At 30.4% G+C, this 18,550-nt stretch overlaps 1 protein-coding gene across 1 annotated transcript in view; it reads right to left on the bottom strand.

Moving 5' to 3' along the window:
- The window catches only part of LOC129224173 (poly [ADP-ribose] polymerase 1-like), a 133,164-nt gene extending 114,703 nt beyond the window's left edge, over positions 1-18,461 (bottom strand). The window contains exons 1-3 of the mRNA XM_054858590.1: positions 18,277-18,461; positions 12,572-12,713; positions 3,076-3,197 (exon numbers count right to left, since the gene is read on the bottom strand). Of these exons, the coding sequence (XP_054714565.1) occupies positions 3,076-3,197; positions 12,572-12,713; positions 18,277-18,387 (375 nt within the window). The 5' untranslated portion in view covers positions 18,388-18,461. The remainder of the gene's footprint in view (positions 1-3,075; positions 3,198-12,571; positions 12,714-18,276) is intronic.
- Between the last annotated feature and the right edge of the window lie 89 nt (positions 18,462-18,550).

Here is an 18,550-nt window from a genome sequence, read left to right on the forward strand (position 1 = left end):
TATTGTGCTTTAAGGCTTTAAGACAGGCAGAAGAATAACATTTATCATGTTAAAAAAATTGTTTAAATGGATAATTACAATTGAGTGTTTGTTCTAGCCTACTTAACAAAGAAAACATGTTATTAAAGCATTCGAGCATTAGGTTTGCTTTTGTACAGGTTAATTTGTCATTTTTGGATTCAGAACAAGGTCAGCTTAGAGAAATTGACCCATTAGTGTTCAAATTGATTAAAGTTACAAGAATAATCAACAGTCAAAATTCAAAAAAAAAAAAAAAAAAAAAAAAAATCTGAAAATCCGGATTTTCTTGAGTACAATCAAACTTTGATTTACAATTATGTGAATTAACAGATAAATAAAATTTTGCTATACACTGCTATTTATATACTTGGGAGATTGTATTGCTCAGTTAGATATGTTCAATCAATCCCATTTTAACATCATTTGATAAAGGTTTTAACATTTTTTGAAACTTCGTAAAAATGTACTATTAATTCAATGAAATTTTCTTATTAAGTTTCTTGAGAAGATAACAAAGTTACAATTTATGCCATTTGTTTATTTAAGGGGCATTGAACGGTATTTTTGACATTATGTAGAGTCCGTAACGTGACCTTTTTTTGCCATAACTTTTTAATTTACCGTTTGATTTGCAAATTATTTTAATATTAGCTGGTGTGTTGGTAGGAAAAGATCAAAATAAAATAATATGCTAATCAAACAGTAAATTTAAAAGTTATGGCAAAAAAGGTCACGTTACGGACTCTACATAAATGTCAAAAATACCTTGGAATGCCCCTTAAGGAACTATAGGTACTAAGGAAACAATTTTCTATTTCAGATTGGATATAGACAGGGTTGCCACGGAAGTTCAAGAATGAAATTCCCTGACATTTCCAGGTTTTCCAGATGGTTTTGCGAAAAATTCCATGTTATCAATCTCCACCTTCATTTTGCAACATTAATATATACATCTCAAATTTTGATAAAACTTACCTCATTTTCAAACTTTACAAACAATGGCTACCAAATTTAATTTACTCAAGCTGAAATAATCAAAAATATGTACTAAGGGTGGTTCAATTTTTTTTTCTCTCTCGGCTCGAGTCCAAGACACCCCTTATTTTTTTTTAGACTTACTAATAGTATTGTGCTGTAAAAGTTTTAGCTTCTTGCTCAAATTTTAAGAGGGTGCTCAATGACCCCTCCATTTAACATTAGCTCTAGCATAGAAAAAGTCAAATTTAGAAACATTTAATTTCCCCAGCTTTTTTTTTTGTGGCTAAGTAATTATTTTATTGCAATGAATATGCATATAACTCGTGTAGATTATAGTATGTAACATTGTTTTTTCAGTTCAATGAATTTTTTTAACCCCCTCCTCATACTTATGAAGTTTGAGGGAGGGGGTCGAGCACCATCTTTCAGTTGGAATAGGAAGTTAAAATTCTTCCAGTATTTTACTATCCACAAGTCTAAAAACATTGAGTGGTGTCCTGTTTTCTAGGAGAAACCTTTTTTTTTTAAAGTGTATTTTTGAACTACCCTAATGTACTAACACAAGTGAAGCAAATCACTGTAATAAACAATTAATGTAAATGTAGCATATCTAATTTTCAATAGCGAGGAGCCACTGCCTTACATCAAGTGAAAGAACTGCAGAATTAGCAATTGTGACATCTGTATCACAAAAATAAAGTTAATTGCTGAAATAATCTGAACTAAGAACTTATGAAACCTAAACTTTTTCAATTATTGCTTTCTACCCCTCCAATCCATTGAACTCAAAGCGCTTTTAGACTTTGGCCTGTAAAAAAATCATGCACCTTTTAGCTTCACATATTTCCCCTGTTTGTTGCTCATAAAACAGGGGTGCTCCCCCCCCCCAAGTTCAATAGCACAACCTCCCCCCCCCCAATATTTCTGAACGCCTTAGCGCTTTTTTTATTTTTAACCCTCTTTTTTATTTTTTTTACCTATTTATTTATTTTTAATTATTATTGTTTTGAAAAAAAAGTGTGCTCGCTCCCCAATAAAATACACACGCACAGATGAAAATAATAAAGTAAAATAATATGAGTAAATAATTTGAATAAAAATAAAGTAAAATAAATAATTAAAAAATCCCCCCCCCCTCAAAAAAATAAAAATTGATGGCGCAACTTGCGCCATAATCACTCCTGTGGGCACCCTGTCATAAAGTTAAAGTTTGAGCATTGATCAGAAACTTCTCTGATGTGCAGATTTTTTTTTAATCGGATTACTTTTATTTTGAAAGAAAGAAGCGCATTGGAAGTCTTAAAAGATCACTACCAAAATACTAAAAGATTAGCGATACTTCTGTAAAAAAGAAACTTTCTAAGTTTAAAATTGTCTAATGAACTAAATTTACAGAACAAAATTGTTTAGAATAATACGATTTCATTAATTGATTTAAAGAAATAATATAAAATATGAAAAGATTATTGCAGCTCATTAAAAACTTCAGTCGGCACTCCCAGACAAAACAACGTGCTGTGCATCATAACAACTTCAGAACTGCTGACGTAAACAAGCAGCGCTTAAACAGAGCCCGCTCAAACGAGGAAGAAAAGAAGTACCTTCTGCGCATGTCCGCCGCTGACCGCTATGGTGCACGCCGACTGCTATGGCGTACGCCAATGGCAGAGTTGTTGAAAAAAAGAACAGCAGGGAGAAGAAGAAAGAGGGGAATGACAAAACGACGAATGGGAAGGGAATGGCGGCGAAAAAAAACAAGGCAGAAAGTTTTTTTTCTGACGTCATAGACCGCAGGCCGCGCTAAGAACGATCGGAAATATGCAATTTTTCATTTTCCCTGACATTTCCCTGATTTTCGGCCATTTTCATTTTCCCTGACAATTCCAGGTTTTCCCGGTTTTCCCGGTGCGTGGCAACCCTGTATAGATTAATTTACATAATATTCAGTTTTTTCATATATTTGTTTATATGCAACAAAAACAAAAATGAATGGTAAAAAAAAAAAAAAAGACACCGACCACTACTTATAATCTGTTTTACATCTGTTAAGTACAAACATTGATACACATATATTACCTTGACAATTTTTTCACTGCAAACTTTACAGGTACTTCGACTAGATTTGGCGTACTCAATTGCAAAATCATTATTTTCGGAGCTTGCTGAACTACTTTTTGAAGAACTGGTGCTGCCTTTTTCTGAAAAACAAGAAAAAAAATTTTCATGAAGTATTTTTGAATAATTCTGAATGAAAGAAATACATGTGAATAGACTGTTTAAATTAAAAACAAGGCAACAATGCTTATAAGATTTCACAGGTGACAGTGGATTTCAGTAAATTTTTCTGAAGACTATGAAATTTTTTGAAACTATGAAGAAAATCCCCTTGTAAAAACTCTTCAAATATGCATACAAAAATCATCAGAAAAAAATAAATAAAAATAAAATAAACATATTTTAAAAGTTTTTTTTAAAAATAATTTTGCAGTTTTAGAATGTGTTGTCAGCCCAAAATTTTCGGAAACAGCAACAGATTTTCGGATCACAAACACCCCTGGATGATTTTCATGGGCCGGTCAGAATACAAATGAAATTTCAAAACAGTTATTGCAGGCTGCAAGTTGGGCAACACTACTAACATAGGTGGATTTAGGACTGAGTTCCTGGGGGGGGAGGGGGCAGGATTTTTTTTTTTTTTTTTTTTTTTTTTTTTTGAGCAACATTCTTATTGCTCCCCACTCCCATGTTTTTGTCTGTTTCCTGTGATGCATAAGTCCCATGCTTTACTTTTTTGTGTGTTGTTTTCAAAGAGAGGTCATTCCATACGAAACGAGCAAAATTCACAAAAAAGTGGTGGCCGCATGGTAACAGATTTTTATGAAATTTGGTATACAGGTTCCTTTTATGCCTGTATAAAAATATGAAATATTTTTGCTTAAAATATTTTATTTGAATAATTACATGCGATTGAAAATTGGTCAAATTGAACAGCATTCTCATAAATGCTAAATGTTGCACTTTTGAAGACTTGTATCTTATTAACAATTTAATGAAAACATAAAAGTTATATGTTGTTGCAGTCTATGGAGTAGGGTAATTAATCTGATATCAGTAAAATTTCCAAAGTTATTATAGTTAACTTTTAACCAAGTTTAAAAAACTGAAAATATTTCAATTTTCTCATAATTAAGCATTTTATTTTTTAATCTCAATCTTTAAGGAACGCATTAGCTTTGATGAAATTAATACCTAATAATGTGCTAAAGTATCATAAAAGAAATACCTTACTTTTGAAGTTGTATTTTAACTCCTTTGTCTTCAAAATCAGTTTTAAACTAAGTGACATTTTGTAAAATGACGATTTTCCCCTTCACATACACACAAAAATTCAAATGAGGGAAAATTCAGACAACTTTAAAATTTTACAAGAATATAGAGCTGTGTTTTTACTGTTTGCTTGAAGAAACTCGAAATTGGTTTTTGATTTCCAAACGTAAAATAAAATTCAGAAAAATAGCATTTTCTTTCTGTTTTATGGGTCAGTCCATACAGGTTCGACGGATAGGTGCGCTCGACCATTTTTAATTTTTTTGAAATTCATATCCCTAAAAGTTGCATATGTTTAAAACCACTTTTATTTTTTCTCTCAACTGGACCTTTGATTTTTTAGAGGTCATCAAAAGTGATTTCGTAGTCAAAAATGGGACTTTTAGACCTTTGCATCTTGACAAAAATCTAATTGAATTACATTTATGACAGTTATTTTAACGCATTGATGTTAAAGCGCATAAGTTGATAGTCTTACATGCTGAGTTACGTAGCTGTAAGTTAATAATTAAAATAATGGCAACAGGTTCAAGTTCAAGGCCAAATGCAAAAATTTTACTCATTTCAAAGGGGGATAACTCATGTAGGGGACGGAAACACAAAATGAAATATGGCAAAAACCAATCACTGGAACCATGCTAAAAAGAATATGTAACTGTTGCTGTTGTCTGTGTACCATTTATAGATTTAAAAATTGGAAAAATGACAACAATGACATTTTTAGGCCCCTATAAATCGAAAGGGGATGGAATTAAAAACAAAATTTCTTGGCCAATTGAATATTCCAATCAAGTATTATACATGTTATACATATTGTTTTTTGTATTTGGTTTGTAAAAAAGATACAGGTATTTGAAATTAAGCAGTTTTGCTAGTCAATTCACACACTAAAGCAGAAATAAAAAGTGTGAAAACTTCATGGCACCTACTTAAATTACGTATATTGTGCCCTATATAATACATTATACTGAAAAAACATATTGTAATTTTCAAAATAATTATTTTAATTTGATAATTTAGAAATATTTGAACATGAGTGAGTAGTTTATACTGTATTGAACCTGTATGAATTGACCCTTATATGAAATTACGAGAATTCAAAGAACTAGATAAATGACTAAATGATGCAAAATCAAGTAAAACTAACATTTATTTCAATTTAAAAAAATGTACGTTTCAGCATGTATTGCATAAACATGTTTTTGAGAAAATGAAACATGAAAGAAATGGTTAGTTTTGCTAAACGTACAAAATAAAAAGAAGTAAGTAACGAAATTTTTCCTTAGTTCAAGTTACTCTAAAAACAAAAATACGCTGATATCAATCATTTATAATTTAGTAGCTTCTAAAAGCCATTTCAATATGTTGCATAAAAAAATTGAGTAAATTTAGAGCATTCCCTCATCTTCAAAAAAAACATCTGAAATAGAGGAAAAAAATGAAATTTTGGGAAATTTTTGATTTTTTAAAGTACGATTTCGTCATCAAGAAATTCATAAAGAACTACTAAATTAGAGCAGATAGTTAGTTATAGATAGTTTTTCAATCTGAATCATTTTTACTGTTATTTTTCATAAAAAGAGCTAGAAGAGTGATTTGAAATCTGAAATAAATTGGCAAAATTTCAATCTTTGTTAATATCTCATATTCAAAAAAAGATTCAAATAAATTTTACTTTGCTCTTTCCCAATAGAGATTTGTTCACAGAATGCGGAAATATTTATTTTTTAAGTGTACGTTTATAATTTATGGAGTTATTCAGTCACAAACTGGCAGCAATGAACTCTGAATATTTAGGCCTAGTGTAAGCATCAACTTCTAATTTCAATAACAAAGCAACAAACAGTTTTAAACTTTTATACTTTGCATTCCCTCATAGATATGCGTGGTTTACCTGAATAAAAATTTTCATTGAAATCTGTGACATGTCAGCCACAGCTGATTTGCTCATTTCGCATGGGATGACCCAGAGGGAGCTGGTATCAAGAGAGTGACGCAGGACTCCCTTTTAAGTGGGAAATAGAGTATCTCCAATTTTAGGGGGCCGGGGGGTTCTTCCCCGGAGGAAATTTTTTAAAATGGATATAAAATTCTGCATTTCGAAAGGTTAATTGGATAGACATATTAAACAGTTATACAGTATTGTTCAAACTTTGTAAGAAACTGCCACTTTAAGTTTGAAAGAAAAAATAAACGATAGATTTCTCATTACAACAACCTTTTTTTTTAATTATAAGTAGTGCAGAAAACGAAAAGGAATAGAGGTAGTGTATCATTTTCCCCCCCTGGCTTAACAGATTAAGAATATGTAGTAGAAGTAATTTGAGCCCACTTTGCTTAGGATTTTCAAAGACTTATTTTATTATTTTCAAGGACTCTAGAATAAATAAAATTATTTAACGCACTTCATTTGTACTTTCCAGTCTCTGATATTTTAGTACTTGATTGTAAATTTTTACAGTCCTGTTCTAACTTTGTAAGAAATAGCTATTTTAAATTTAAAAGAAAAAAGAAACCATAGATTTCTTATGACAACAACTTTTCTTCAGTTGCAAGTGGGGCAGAAAACAAAAAGAAATAGAAGTAGTGTGTATTTTTTCCTGTGCTAAACAGATAGCCAATATGCAGAAGAAGTAAGATAAAAGCAATCAATACAAAAGAATTTCCAAAATACTGCAATCTGGATTGAATAAATAGCAAGATATGAAATATGTGAGTCACAAAAATTGATTTCAAATAATATGTTACAAACCTGAGAACCATGTTTTTTACATTTTTAATACAGGATGTGGCAAGGGGCTGAATTTGACATGGCATTCCTCCCCCTCTACCATTTGTTAGAAATTTTAAAATTTAAGGTCTGTAGCCACACGTTTCCAAATATTCAAGGTTTTCAAGCACTTAAAAATGAAATTAGTTTTTTCATGCGATTTCCATTTTTTAAGGAACGAATCATGAATTTTTTTTGGGGAGTTAGGGACCCACTTCAAAGCAGTTGCCCTAAATAATAGCTTGTTTATCTTATAGGAAAATTCGGCAATGTTTGTAATTCACTCTTACCTTCAGATTTTTGCTTGATTTTTTGTAATTTTTACGAAAATTCATCAGTTTTTACAGAAAGGATTTTTAAGATTTTACCAATCTTTGTTAGGTTTTTATAGACATGTATAAAATTTCAGCAAAATTTTCCAAAACTTTTGATGACTCAATTATTTAGATTTCAATAATGACTAGGAATGACTCACTTAGATTTAGATGATTATGACTTACCTTACTTTTTAAACAGTATTTATAAAGTAAGTAAAATTGTACTCTCCCTCTAAGTAAAAAGATTCATAACACTCAGATAACTGAAATTTATTCAGTTTGAGATAGTATTTATTTTCTCTCTCTCTTAAGAAAAAGTTCTAATTTGTTAAAATAACCGTCAATTAATATTAGTGTTGCAGCTTAATGTATAGCTCGTTTAGCCTATATTTTCATTCATATACTTGCTCAAATGGTTTTCAGTCCAAAATAGTAAATTTATACACATTTTCAGCAGCCCAGTGACAGTTGTACTATTTGCATTTAATGTTAATTTTTTTTCCTTTTCTTTTCTCCTATTATTTTTTTTTGCTTTAAGATTTTGGAAGATGTGTTTTTATTATATAAAGTCCTCCCAAAACTGGGGTGTATTCCCTCCCCCCCCCCCCCCATAAATCCACCCATACCCTTCTAAACTATTCAAAAATGAAAAAAAAAATTTTTTTTGAATTTTTGGAAGATGTGTTGTTACTACATAAAGTCCTCTCAAAGCTGGGGGGGCATTGCCCCCCTCTGCCCCCCCCCCCATAAATCTGCCCATGACTACGAAAACAAATTTAGTTGATTGATGCCTGAGATAAAATAGGAGAATGTTGGGCAAAGTGAAATAGTTAAGATGACTGAACTTTTTTTAAAATGAACAAATTGGAAATTTATTTTAAAAACTACAATACAAAAAGAACATTTTATTTTAGAATAAAACTTGCAACGAAACAGTATTTATAATTTTTGGCAAAAAGTAGCACCTTCAAAAAAAAAAAAAAAAAGGAAAATTTTGACTTTTTTCCCATGGGACAAAGTGAAAATTATTTTTCTAATCAAATATTTTTTATTTAATAATAGAAAATATTTTTAATCAGATGAATCAGTGAATAAAACATTTTAATGAATAAATGAAGAGATACTGAAACAATAAACTGAAAATTAAATTAGATAATTAATATATGAAGAAAAATAAATGAACAAGTAAAGAGTGAATGGATTAGAAAATAAGTGATTGAATGAATAAATAAGAGAATTATTAGATGGAGGAATATAAATGAATTAATAAATGAATATCTAAGTTATTGAATAAATGAATACGTAAGTTATTTAATAAATGATTGAACTAGTACACAAAATCAACTATTTATTAAGCTTAATCTATACATATAATAAAATTAGATGTTTGTGTGTATGTGGCGCGCTTCCCGAGAAAACGGTAAGGCCTATAAAGATGAAATTTGATATACAGGTACAGTTTTTGCCGAAAGATGTGCACCTCGGGATTTGATTTTTGATATTTTAATTAGAAAAAAATTATTTAATGTTTTATGTGTTTTTTTGCACTTTTTAGTACTTTTTTCCTTACAGACCCCAAATCAATCGCACCACACAAATATTTTTTGTACTAGAGTGTAAAAAATTTAATTTTAAATATGATGAATGAAAAAATTTTGAAGATAGAACAATTTTTGTATTTTTTATGAATTTTTGAAAAAAACCTTTAATTTGCATTTTTTCCTGGGTTTTATTTTTTTCTATTATCATCCTGCGAGAAGTATCAAAGCCTCATTTCTAAAATTGAAGTTGGCAACAGTTAAAATATTTCGCCCTCTTCAGAAAAAAAAGTTCTTAAAAATACGCAATAGATTTTTTTTTTTACAATTTTTTTAATGCTGAACACATCATGTCTTTTCACACATCGGTCGAAATAAGCGTTCTTCAATATTTTATAACGTCACTACTTGGATTTCGATTTGATATTTACAATGGAATCTTAATCCATGGAATCTTAATCGCAAGCAATGTTAATATTTCTTTTACTATGTAGTTTACTTCTACATTTTATGAAGTGATGACTACGTGTTTTTCCGGCAACGCTTGCTTTTTTCTTTCCTTTTTTTTTTGTTTTATTTAGGGATTGCATTTATAGTTGCACGCATTTAATTTAATAAAAACAGCGAGATATTTTTATCTTTGTCAAATGCTACTTTTTGCACACTACGGGGAATTTTGGAGATACTTTTTTTTTTTTGCTCTACTTAAATAAAAAAGAAGTAGTTTTTTGAGTGATCTTTGTTTTTATTAGGAAATAGGCGGGGAAGTTAAAATAAATAGAGATGGATAAGAAAATTTAGAGATAGATTGTAAAGGTAGATAGCCGCCAAAGGTAGCAATCTTGGCGTAAAAATGTGAATGGCACAAAAAAAAAAGATGGAGATGGATTGATTAATACTGCTGCCAAATTTATTCAAACAGCCGCCGAAGGCGGCAAACTTGAGGTAAAAAGGTAAATGACAAGTTAGCCAAACAGCCGCCGTAGGTGGTTGCTTGCACAGAAAGGCGAATGGCGTAAGAAGGCGAATCAGCTGGTCGCCGCAGGCGGCGAGTAGTAACTAAATAAATATTTCACAGAAAATTAGAAGGTCTTGACTGAATATTTTAATTGTTAATAACAAACTTTATCCTTTTATAATAAAAAAAAAAAAAATTTTGACTTGCAACCAAATATTACAATACGAGTATGAAATTTTGAAAATTTCCTGTATTATCATATGTTTTTAATTTTTGGTGGTATTTTTTTTCCTGACTGGAATAGATTATATGTGCTACTCTTATTACCAGATAGGTGGCACTAAAAGCAGATCAAATATTCGACTACTTCACTTCGTCCCACATTGCCCAACCTGAATCCATAGTTAAAGGGGTATTCCAGTCTAGAAAATTCAAAAAAAAATAGATTGTTTTTTCTTTTCATATTTTTAAAGTTTAGATCTTTAAGAATAAGCTTCTAAGAGGGTTTACAGAAATTCGAATTTTTTTTCGGAGTTAGTTAATTTTGTTAAGATCAAGAAAAAGCCAGTAAACGAGATCAACAGCATGACAAACGCTCGGAGGTCCAAGCTTCCAAAACTTCAAAAGAAGGTAGAACTGCTTTAATGGCAAAAATTTGAGGTTTAGGAAGATACAATGTGTAAGGCAGGGATGGCTGTTCACAAAAATATAGGTATAGCATACCATTAAACCACTCGGACTGCCCGAAATGCGACTGCAAACTATAAACGTGTTTTCCTCTAAACTACTTTTTTCAATGCGGTTGACAAGATATCTCAAATTCTAATGCAACAATTTAATTGAAATTTGGCACAGACTTTCTCAATAGGTACTATTAAAATTGTATCCACGAAGGGGCTTCTGGATTTTAGTTTTTTTTTTTTTTACTAATTTTAAAAAATTACCAAAACTGAAAAATGGAGTTAAAAATAACCTCCTCCCCCCAAAAAATGTCATTTTGTGCAATTCACCCCCCCCCCCCCAAATTGGCTATGCCAAGATAATTCTACATCCTTGTTTAATAAGAATCAATCTTAATTTCATGTTTCAGAATATCAGGAGAATTGGAATCTTGTCAACCAGTAGACACGTTTTTTTCCTGAGTCCCCACTTTGCCAGCTTTTTTTGATTCCAATCTTGAATTTTTTTCCCCCACTTATACACATTTTCATACTTCTCAAGCGGGCTAGGAGTAATCGTAATCTGCATAATCGATTACGTTTTTGTGCAATTATAATCATAATTCGTCAATGGGATACTCTCGCAATCGTAATCAAATTTTTAATCAAGTTTTTCTTGCGTAATTGTAACTGTAATCCAACTAAAATAAATGGTACTTTAGCCTTGTAATTGCATCACCTTGACTTGCTGAAAGTGAAAAAATTAAACTCACGATTCTACTGTTGTATGGAGTATGAGTTCAATACAACATTTCAAAATACTCTAAGTTGCTCTTCAAAGGCCATTTGTAAATGAGGGTCATAAAATCAAGACTTATTTATCTAACGTAGGATCCCAGAACCGACCGAGTCTACAAGCTTTGAACAACAATACGACACAACTTGAATCCAGGGCCTTTGAATAAGCCATTAAGTGGTTAGTACACCATGGGCAAAGCCTGTCCTGTGGGTGCTTTAAAACAGGAAAGCCTTTCTTAATGCTCACAATTGGTCATGTATCAATTTCCCTATTCATCTGTCAACGGTTGGCAAACTAGCACAGTACATTGATGTATTAAAATTGTATTACAGGAGAATATCAAAAGTACTACACCTCAACACAGTTGTGGAATAGTTTAAAATCTTTTGGCGTTTTTATACAGGGTGTCAAAAAAGTCCTTGACACATTTTGAAAACTCTGAGAAAAGCAACAAATTGTTGTATGAATATGCAGTTTGAGCGATAATACTTCTCAGGATCAAGATTTTTATGATATCGTTAAAAAAAGTCATTGTAAATAATTTAAACTGACAAATGTATCCTCACAGTAAGAAAAACAAAGGTATTTATTAAAATGTTGAAACACCTTACATTACATTTGTTTTTCTTACTGTGACGAAACAGACGTCAATGTAAATTTCTTATTATTACATTCTCCGCATAATTAAATCTTAAGTTTAAATTATGATGTTGTTACAGGAAATATGAGTATGTATCATACCGATAATTGTAATCGGTATATGATAATCTTAATTGATTACATTTTTATTCAATGCAATTGTTGCTGTAATCATAATTAATTTTTAGCAGAAGATTATAATCACAATCATAATCTCCTATTTTTCATGCCTGTAGTTATAATCGTAATCTATTACAATTTCTCTTAATCAACTCCAAGCCTGTTCTCAAGTATCAATAAAAAAAGGATAAAAAATTGATACAAAAAAAGAGTTAGTTTTTTTTTATTACACCTGCAAAATCACTTCAAAATCGAGCCTATAGACTAGAATACCTTAGCACAGTGGAGGGGGGGGGGGAGGGGGGGAATATACTTACTTTCTTTGAATAAAGCACCCTTATATATCCTTTCCCCTAAAAGCAATTATTTTTTAAGATACAAACTTAGATTCTTTGAGAGCTATGAACTTAATAGGTTTTCATAAGAAATGAGAAAAAATACAAACCTATTTTGTCTTTGATGCTCTTTTGATCATCCCATCGGAGATTACTAAAATTTGCAATATCAGCTGTGGTTTTAACTTGTTTCTTTTGGAAAAAGCAGTGAGAATGATGCCATAGTGGGACTTTGCCATCAAATTTTGGAGACTAAATTTTGGAAAAAATAAATAAGTAAATTTCCTCATCAGAATATGCTGCAGAGATAAAAGCAAATCTTTTACTTTTGGATGACAAATTTTTGCATAAAAAGAAAAAAAAAATTTAATGTACTATTATATACAGTATTGCTTATTGTAGTACAAAACAAGGTGTTAGTGCAACATGATGCAAAGCTGCTGAATTGAAAGTTTAGTAAACAATCTTTATTAATACAAATTTAATGTTAAAAATGCTATTGCTAATTCTAGAAACATAACTATCTTGAGAAAACCACACTTAAATCCCCAATAATTGAATTTTAAGGGACCACAAACAAGGGTTCACTGTTAAATAAACTTGAACCCTGTAAATAATAAAATAACTTCTATGCTCATTTCCATGACCTAAATGTAACACTTGACATTTTCCTACATTAACTGACATACTCCACTTATCGGCCCACTTAGTAATATGATCTAAATCTTCTTGAAGCTGCTTTAGTTGCTTTCCTACAATCCTAACTTTTACGTCACCAGCGAAACAATTTATGTTTTCAGAAATATTTTCATGTCATTCATAAAAATAATAAAAAGAGGACCTAGAACCAAATCGTGTGGAACCCCACTTAAAACATTACTCCATTTAGAATGATTTCCTCTCACAATAATCTGTTTTCCACTCAGTCAATAACTAATCCAAAGTAAAGTTTTCCCTTCTATTCTCATATCAGCTAATGTACTGAAAAGAGCTACATGCGGTACCTTATCAAAAGGTTTTTGAAAATCAATATAAACAACATCCATACACTCATGTTGTCTAAAGCCAGGGTAACCTTGTCATAGAAATGCAATAAATTAGTAGCACATGAAACCCCATTTACTGCAAACCAGTTAACACACTATTAGTCTCTAAAAAATTCTTGATCGTGATTTTGATCAAAGTTTCAAAAATCTTACAAACCACTGAAGTCCGACTTACAGGTCTATAATTTCCAGCATTACCTTTAGACCCTTTCTTGAAGAGTGGCATTATGTTAGCATTCAACTAAAATTTTGGATACATTATCCCGGAGCTTTAGTTGCTTTAATTTTTTTCAAAAGAAATAGAACCTCCTCTCTGGAAAACACAAAATTCTCAAGCTGTATAATAGTTTGAAGTAAAGATAGGTTGATAAGGATAAAGTAATCAAAATAAACAAAGCGGTTTCTCTTCGGAGTTTAAAATGGTGTGAAAAAGCTCTGGAACAAATTTTTTTTCCACATGAATGGGTTTAGACAAGAACTGCCGATTTACTCATTGGTCAACATCGTTTTCCTGAAGATCTTTAAATTCTCACGGTTCATCTTCGGAACTGAGAAAGACTTATGAATTAGCAATTACGTCAAGTCGATTATTTCTACAGAACTATTAGTACTAACCACATTAATTATACCACCAAAACTAAAAGTAGGAACTTTTTCCATAATTCGCTTTGTTATATACAGTGGCTCCCAAAAGTGTTCGTACACCTTGAAATTTTGTAGAAAAACCAAAATAACGCAAAATTGAATTCGAATATGAAGTCCAATTTTTTTTTCACATCCTTCCTATGCCATTCTGAATAAAACTAAACCCAGCAATTTTTTTCAAAATATTGCCAGATTTTATTTTTGAAATTTGTCAAAAAACGAAGAGACAGAGAAAAAATACGCCATAAAAGTCATAGTACACTCAAATATTTTCGAATAAATTCATGATTAAAATTATCATATGTGGTGTTTTTATTGTTTTTGCATTGTAATGACACTGTAAAGTCATTTGCCTTTAATTTTTTGTTTATTTATTCCCTAATATTCTGCTTATTATTTTTAAATGGCAGGTATGCGTAGAAAATAACAAACACGATTCGAAATTTGATTTTTTTCCATCATAATAGACATAAATTGGTTTAAAATGTCTCTAAATTAGTTAATTTATACCATACTGTAGTGAAGTGCTTGATAAAATGATTTAAAGACAAGAAACGGATCGAAAACAAGGTAAGAAAAGGTCAATTTGCAAACTTAACAAAGTGTGATCGGAGGTTTAGTTAAAAATAATATGAAAAATACACATTTGAGTACTGGAAAAACTTCTGCAGAATTGAATGAAACATTTTATGTTTAATTTTCCCCTAAAATTGTCCTCAAAGTTCTCGGATTAGCTGGATTAAAGATGACCTCTTCATGCAGAAATTTTCTTGTTCGTGCAAAAAACAGTAAGCTTACGCTATCCGTCGTAAAATCAATGATAAATAAGCTCAAAACGTTTTGGAACAACGTCTTACTTATAGATGAAAATAAATTCAATATTTTGGCTAAAATTGTTGTATATCTGTCAATAGAAGAAAAATTGAGGAATTTAATCTTAAGAACTTAGTTGGATCTGTTAATCAGGACGGTGAAGGTGTTCTTGTGTGAGGGTGCATAACTGCAACAGGAATTGGAAATTTAGAATTTTTAGAAGAAATAATGAATCATTAAATTTTTTAAACAACAATTTTAAACAATTAGCCCAAAATTTGGTATTCGGAAACAATTTTGTTTTTTTATCAATATTAACGATAAGAAGAACACGTTTGTGTTTGGTGCCTTAAAAATTGGCTTTAAACTTAGAAATATCTCCTCAATCGAAAGATTTAAACTTAATGGAACATATTAGGAAATATCTGGTGGCTAGATTACGAAAATACACCATTGAAACGAAAAGCAAACTAGAAACACTAAGATTCGAAGAGCGGCTGCACACTTACTCAGAAAATGCATAAAAAAAGAAAGAAAAAACAATGAAATCTGTTCCCAAAGGTTTCAAAGCTGTTGTTGATACTGCATTATATTCTACTAAATAATAACTTTGTAAAAAGTTAGATTATTTACCTTTTTTTTTGCCATTTTTTCGAAGTGTACAAAGACTTTTGTAAGATAAAATTTCCGGCAATTTTTGGTTTTTGTTTTTTTTTTTTTAATTATGTTTTAATGTTTTATTAAAAACTTTCATGTAGTTTTGTTAAAAATATATCATAGATCTTTGGCCAATTTCATGGAAAGTCGTAGGTGTACGAACACTTTTGGGAGCCACTGGGCAATTCCATGAAAAGTGAAACCAATAGGTCAAAATTTCATATTGCATTTATTTTGCTATATTATACACCATTGTAAAGCTTGAAATGTGTATTTTCAGAATATTGCATTGCTTTTTTAATAAAAATTAAATAACAAATTTTTTTCCCAGTTGGAAGTACGATAGTCGGGTCTTCAAAACGATCAGAAAAAAATACCCCATTTTCAAACGCTTATTTCTAATAGCAAAATAAAAATAAACAAAATTAATTGCGGTACAGCTTAAACCATTAACATAATACCATTATAACAAGCATTTATTTTAATTTTTTTACAAAATAAAATTAGGCAATTTAAATTTAAAAAAAGTTAAGTTCAATGTTACGTCCGTTACAAAAATTTAGCAAAAGTTGTTGTTTCTTTCTAAAAAAATCAAAGTTAAAAGAAATCCTTTTTTGTCCTTTTAGCAATTCATCAGAGTAATTGTTTACCATACTTTAAAACATTAGAATTTCTTTCGTTTTTAAAAAAATGGCGTTACAGACGTAACATTTTTTGTTACGCACGTAACAAAAAGCAGTATGTTACGTCCGTAACACATGTATATTTCCAATTAAAAAGAAAAAAAGTACAAGATGGCAATGAAAATATAGGGTATGACATGTAATATGATATAACAAAACTTCTGATACTGTGATTTCCAAAATGTTATAAATATTAGTGGATATTTAACTTTATTTTTTAAAATTATTGAAATACACATCGTTGCCTCAGAGCAACATTAAGACATTTAATCCTAGGAATATCACTAAGATATCCTACTGTTGCTCTGAGGTGTTCCTCTCAAGGTAAGATTTTTTGTCCTCCAAATCATGCAATAAATTCAATTGGTGTTAATAATTCTAGGTTAGCAATTAATGCTTAATAACGTGCAGAAAAATATTCCAGAGGGTTCCTTAATTTCTTAAACTTTGCTTCATCAGTGCACTATGACAAAAAATATAGTTCTCCAAGTAGATTTTTGTGAAAATTACTTGATCATTTAACACGATGAAATCCAAAGCATTTTGTGCGTCATTTTCATTAATAAAGTTTTTTTTTTTTTCAAAAAAAAAAATTAATATTACAGATATTAATCATAGTTTTTCTCTTCAAACTTCTATCATTCTGAAAGCATAGCCAAATTGATATTACTTCTTATTTAAAAACTAACTTAGAGATAAGAATTTGTCCTGTTTAACAGTTTAAATCAAAGTTACTGAGTTACAAAAACTCAGTTACTTTTCACAAAAAAGTAATATTTAGATTACTGTTTCATTGATGCGATGAATTTTTTATAGTTTTAAAACTTTAATTAAAAAGCATAATTATATTCGAGTTAAAAGTACTAAATATTAAACTAGCTAAAACATCTGATCCTCAGATAAAGCACATTTAGTTTTGAAGCAAGATTTAGACTACTTAGGCAAATATTGGCCAAAATGTATTTTCCCGATGTCAGTTTTTTCCACCTTTGGTAAAAACGTACCAATCTATTAAAAAGCGATCGAAATCAAAGGCAACTGGTAAACTTTAAACGAAACTGTAAAAGTACTCCCTTGTAGAAGCCCCCCCCCCTTCCCTCCACGTTTATGTGAAAAATTTGAAAACTTTATTTGTAACTGAATAATTTACCTTTTGTTTTGCTTATTTTCCCCCTTGGATAATTTTACTTTTTATGACACACCAATTTATATTTTATATTTATTTACATGGTGGTATATGCTCCCTACCTCCCCCAAATCTTTAAAAACTATTAAGGAATAACTTAAAGGGTTAAAATAGTGTGTTAATCTAGACCATTGCACTCTCTTAACAAAAATTATTAGTATACATAAGCTTTTATTTGCTTTGTGCAATTAGCATATCAGACATGTTACGTCCGTAACACTTTTATGTTACGTTCGTAACAAATATATAAATTTCTATCATAAATTTTACGAATAATATCCATGAAAACTTTATGGTTTTAGAAAGCTTGAAATCTCTAGAACAAGTATTTCAAAGAAAATTTTAGAAATCTATGAATAATTCACAGGAATATTGGCAATTGTAAGACAATGTATACATTTTGCTGTTTTCTGAGTTACGTCCGTAACAGGCAGTTTTTAATTTTTGTTACTTTTTGTAATAAAGCAATCTGCACCCAAATTTTTGATAGCATTAATAACACCAAGCTATACAACAGAAAAAAAAATTGTAGCTTTTTATGAAACCAAATTGAAATTATGCGTGTTTAAAGTCTGTGATTGTTACGTCCGTAACGGTGCCCCACTGTATAATCACAGAAACTTTTCATTCCAACCCAAAAAGTGGACATTATTCAAAGTAAATAATAAAAATGGAGCACATTTTTTCCCAAATTCGAACAGCATATATTACCACATTTACATTTTATATTGATTACATGTGTCACGAATATTTTCATATGCATCAATGTAACAAAACAAATTCACCTGAACCATAATTCCCATCCTCAAGCTATCTTTCTGAATTGGTTCTTTGCATATTCTACAAGAAGAGCGGCTACTTTTCGCATATTCAGCAACAAATGGTAGATCCTCCATGTTAAAAAGAAAAGCACATTAGAAACTCACAAAAGAATTAAAACAGATTTTGACATGCGTTCAGGCGGGAAGCATGCTTTTGTTTCTTTTCGAAACTATACAGTTGCCACTCAAAAGCAATTTTTGAAATTCAAGAGCATTTCAAAGGAAAAGATTGAAGACA

The sequence above is a fragment of the Uloborus diversus genome, chromosome 6, assembly GCF_026930045.1.
Source record: "Uloborus diversus isolate 005 chromosome 6, Udiv.v.3.1, whole genome shotgun sequence".
Classification (NCBI taxonomy): domain Eukaryota; kingdom Metazoa; phylum Arthropoda; class Arachnida; order Araneae; family Uloboridae; genus Uloborus; species Uloborus diversus.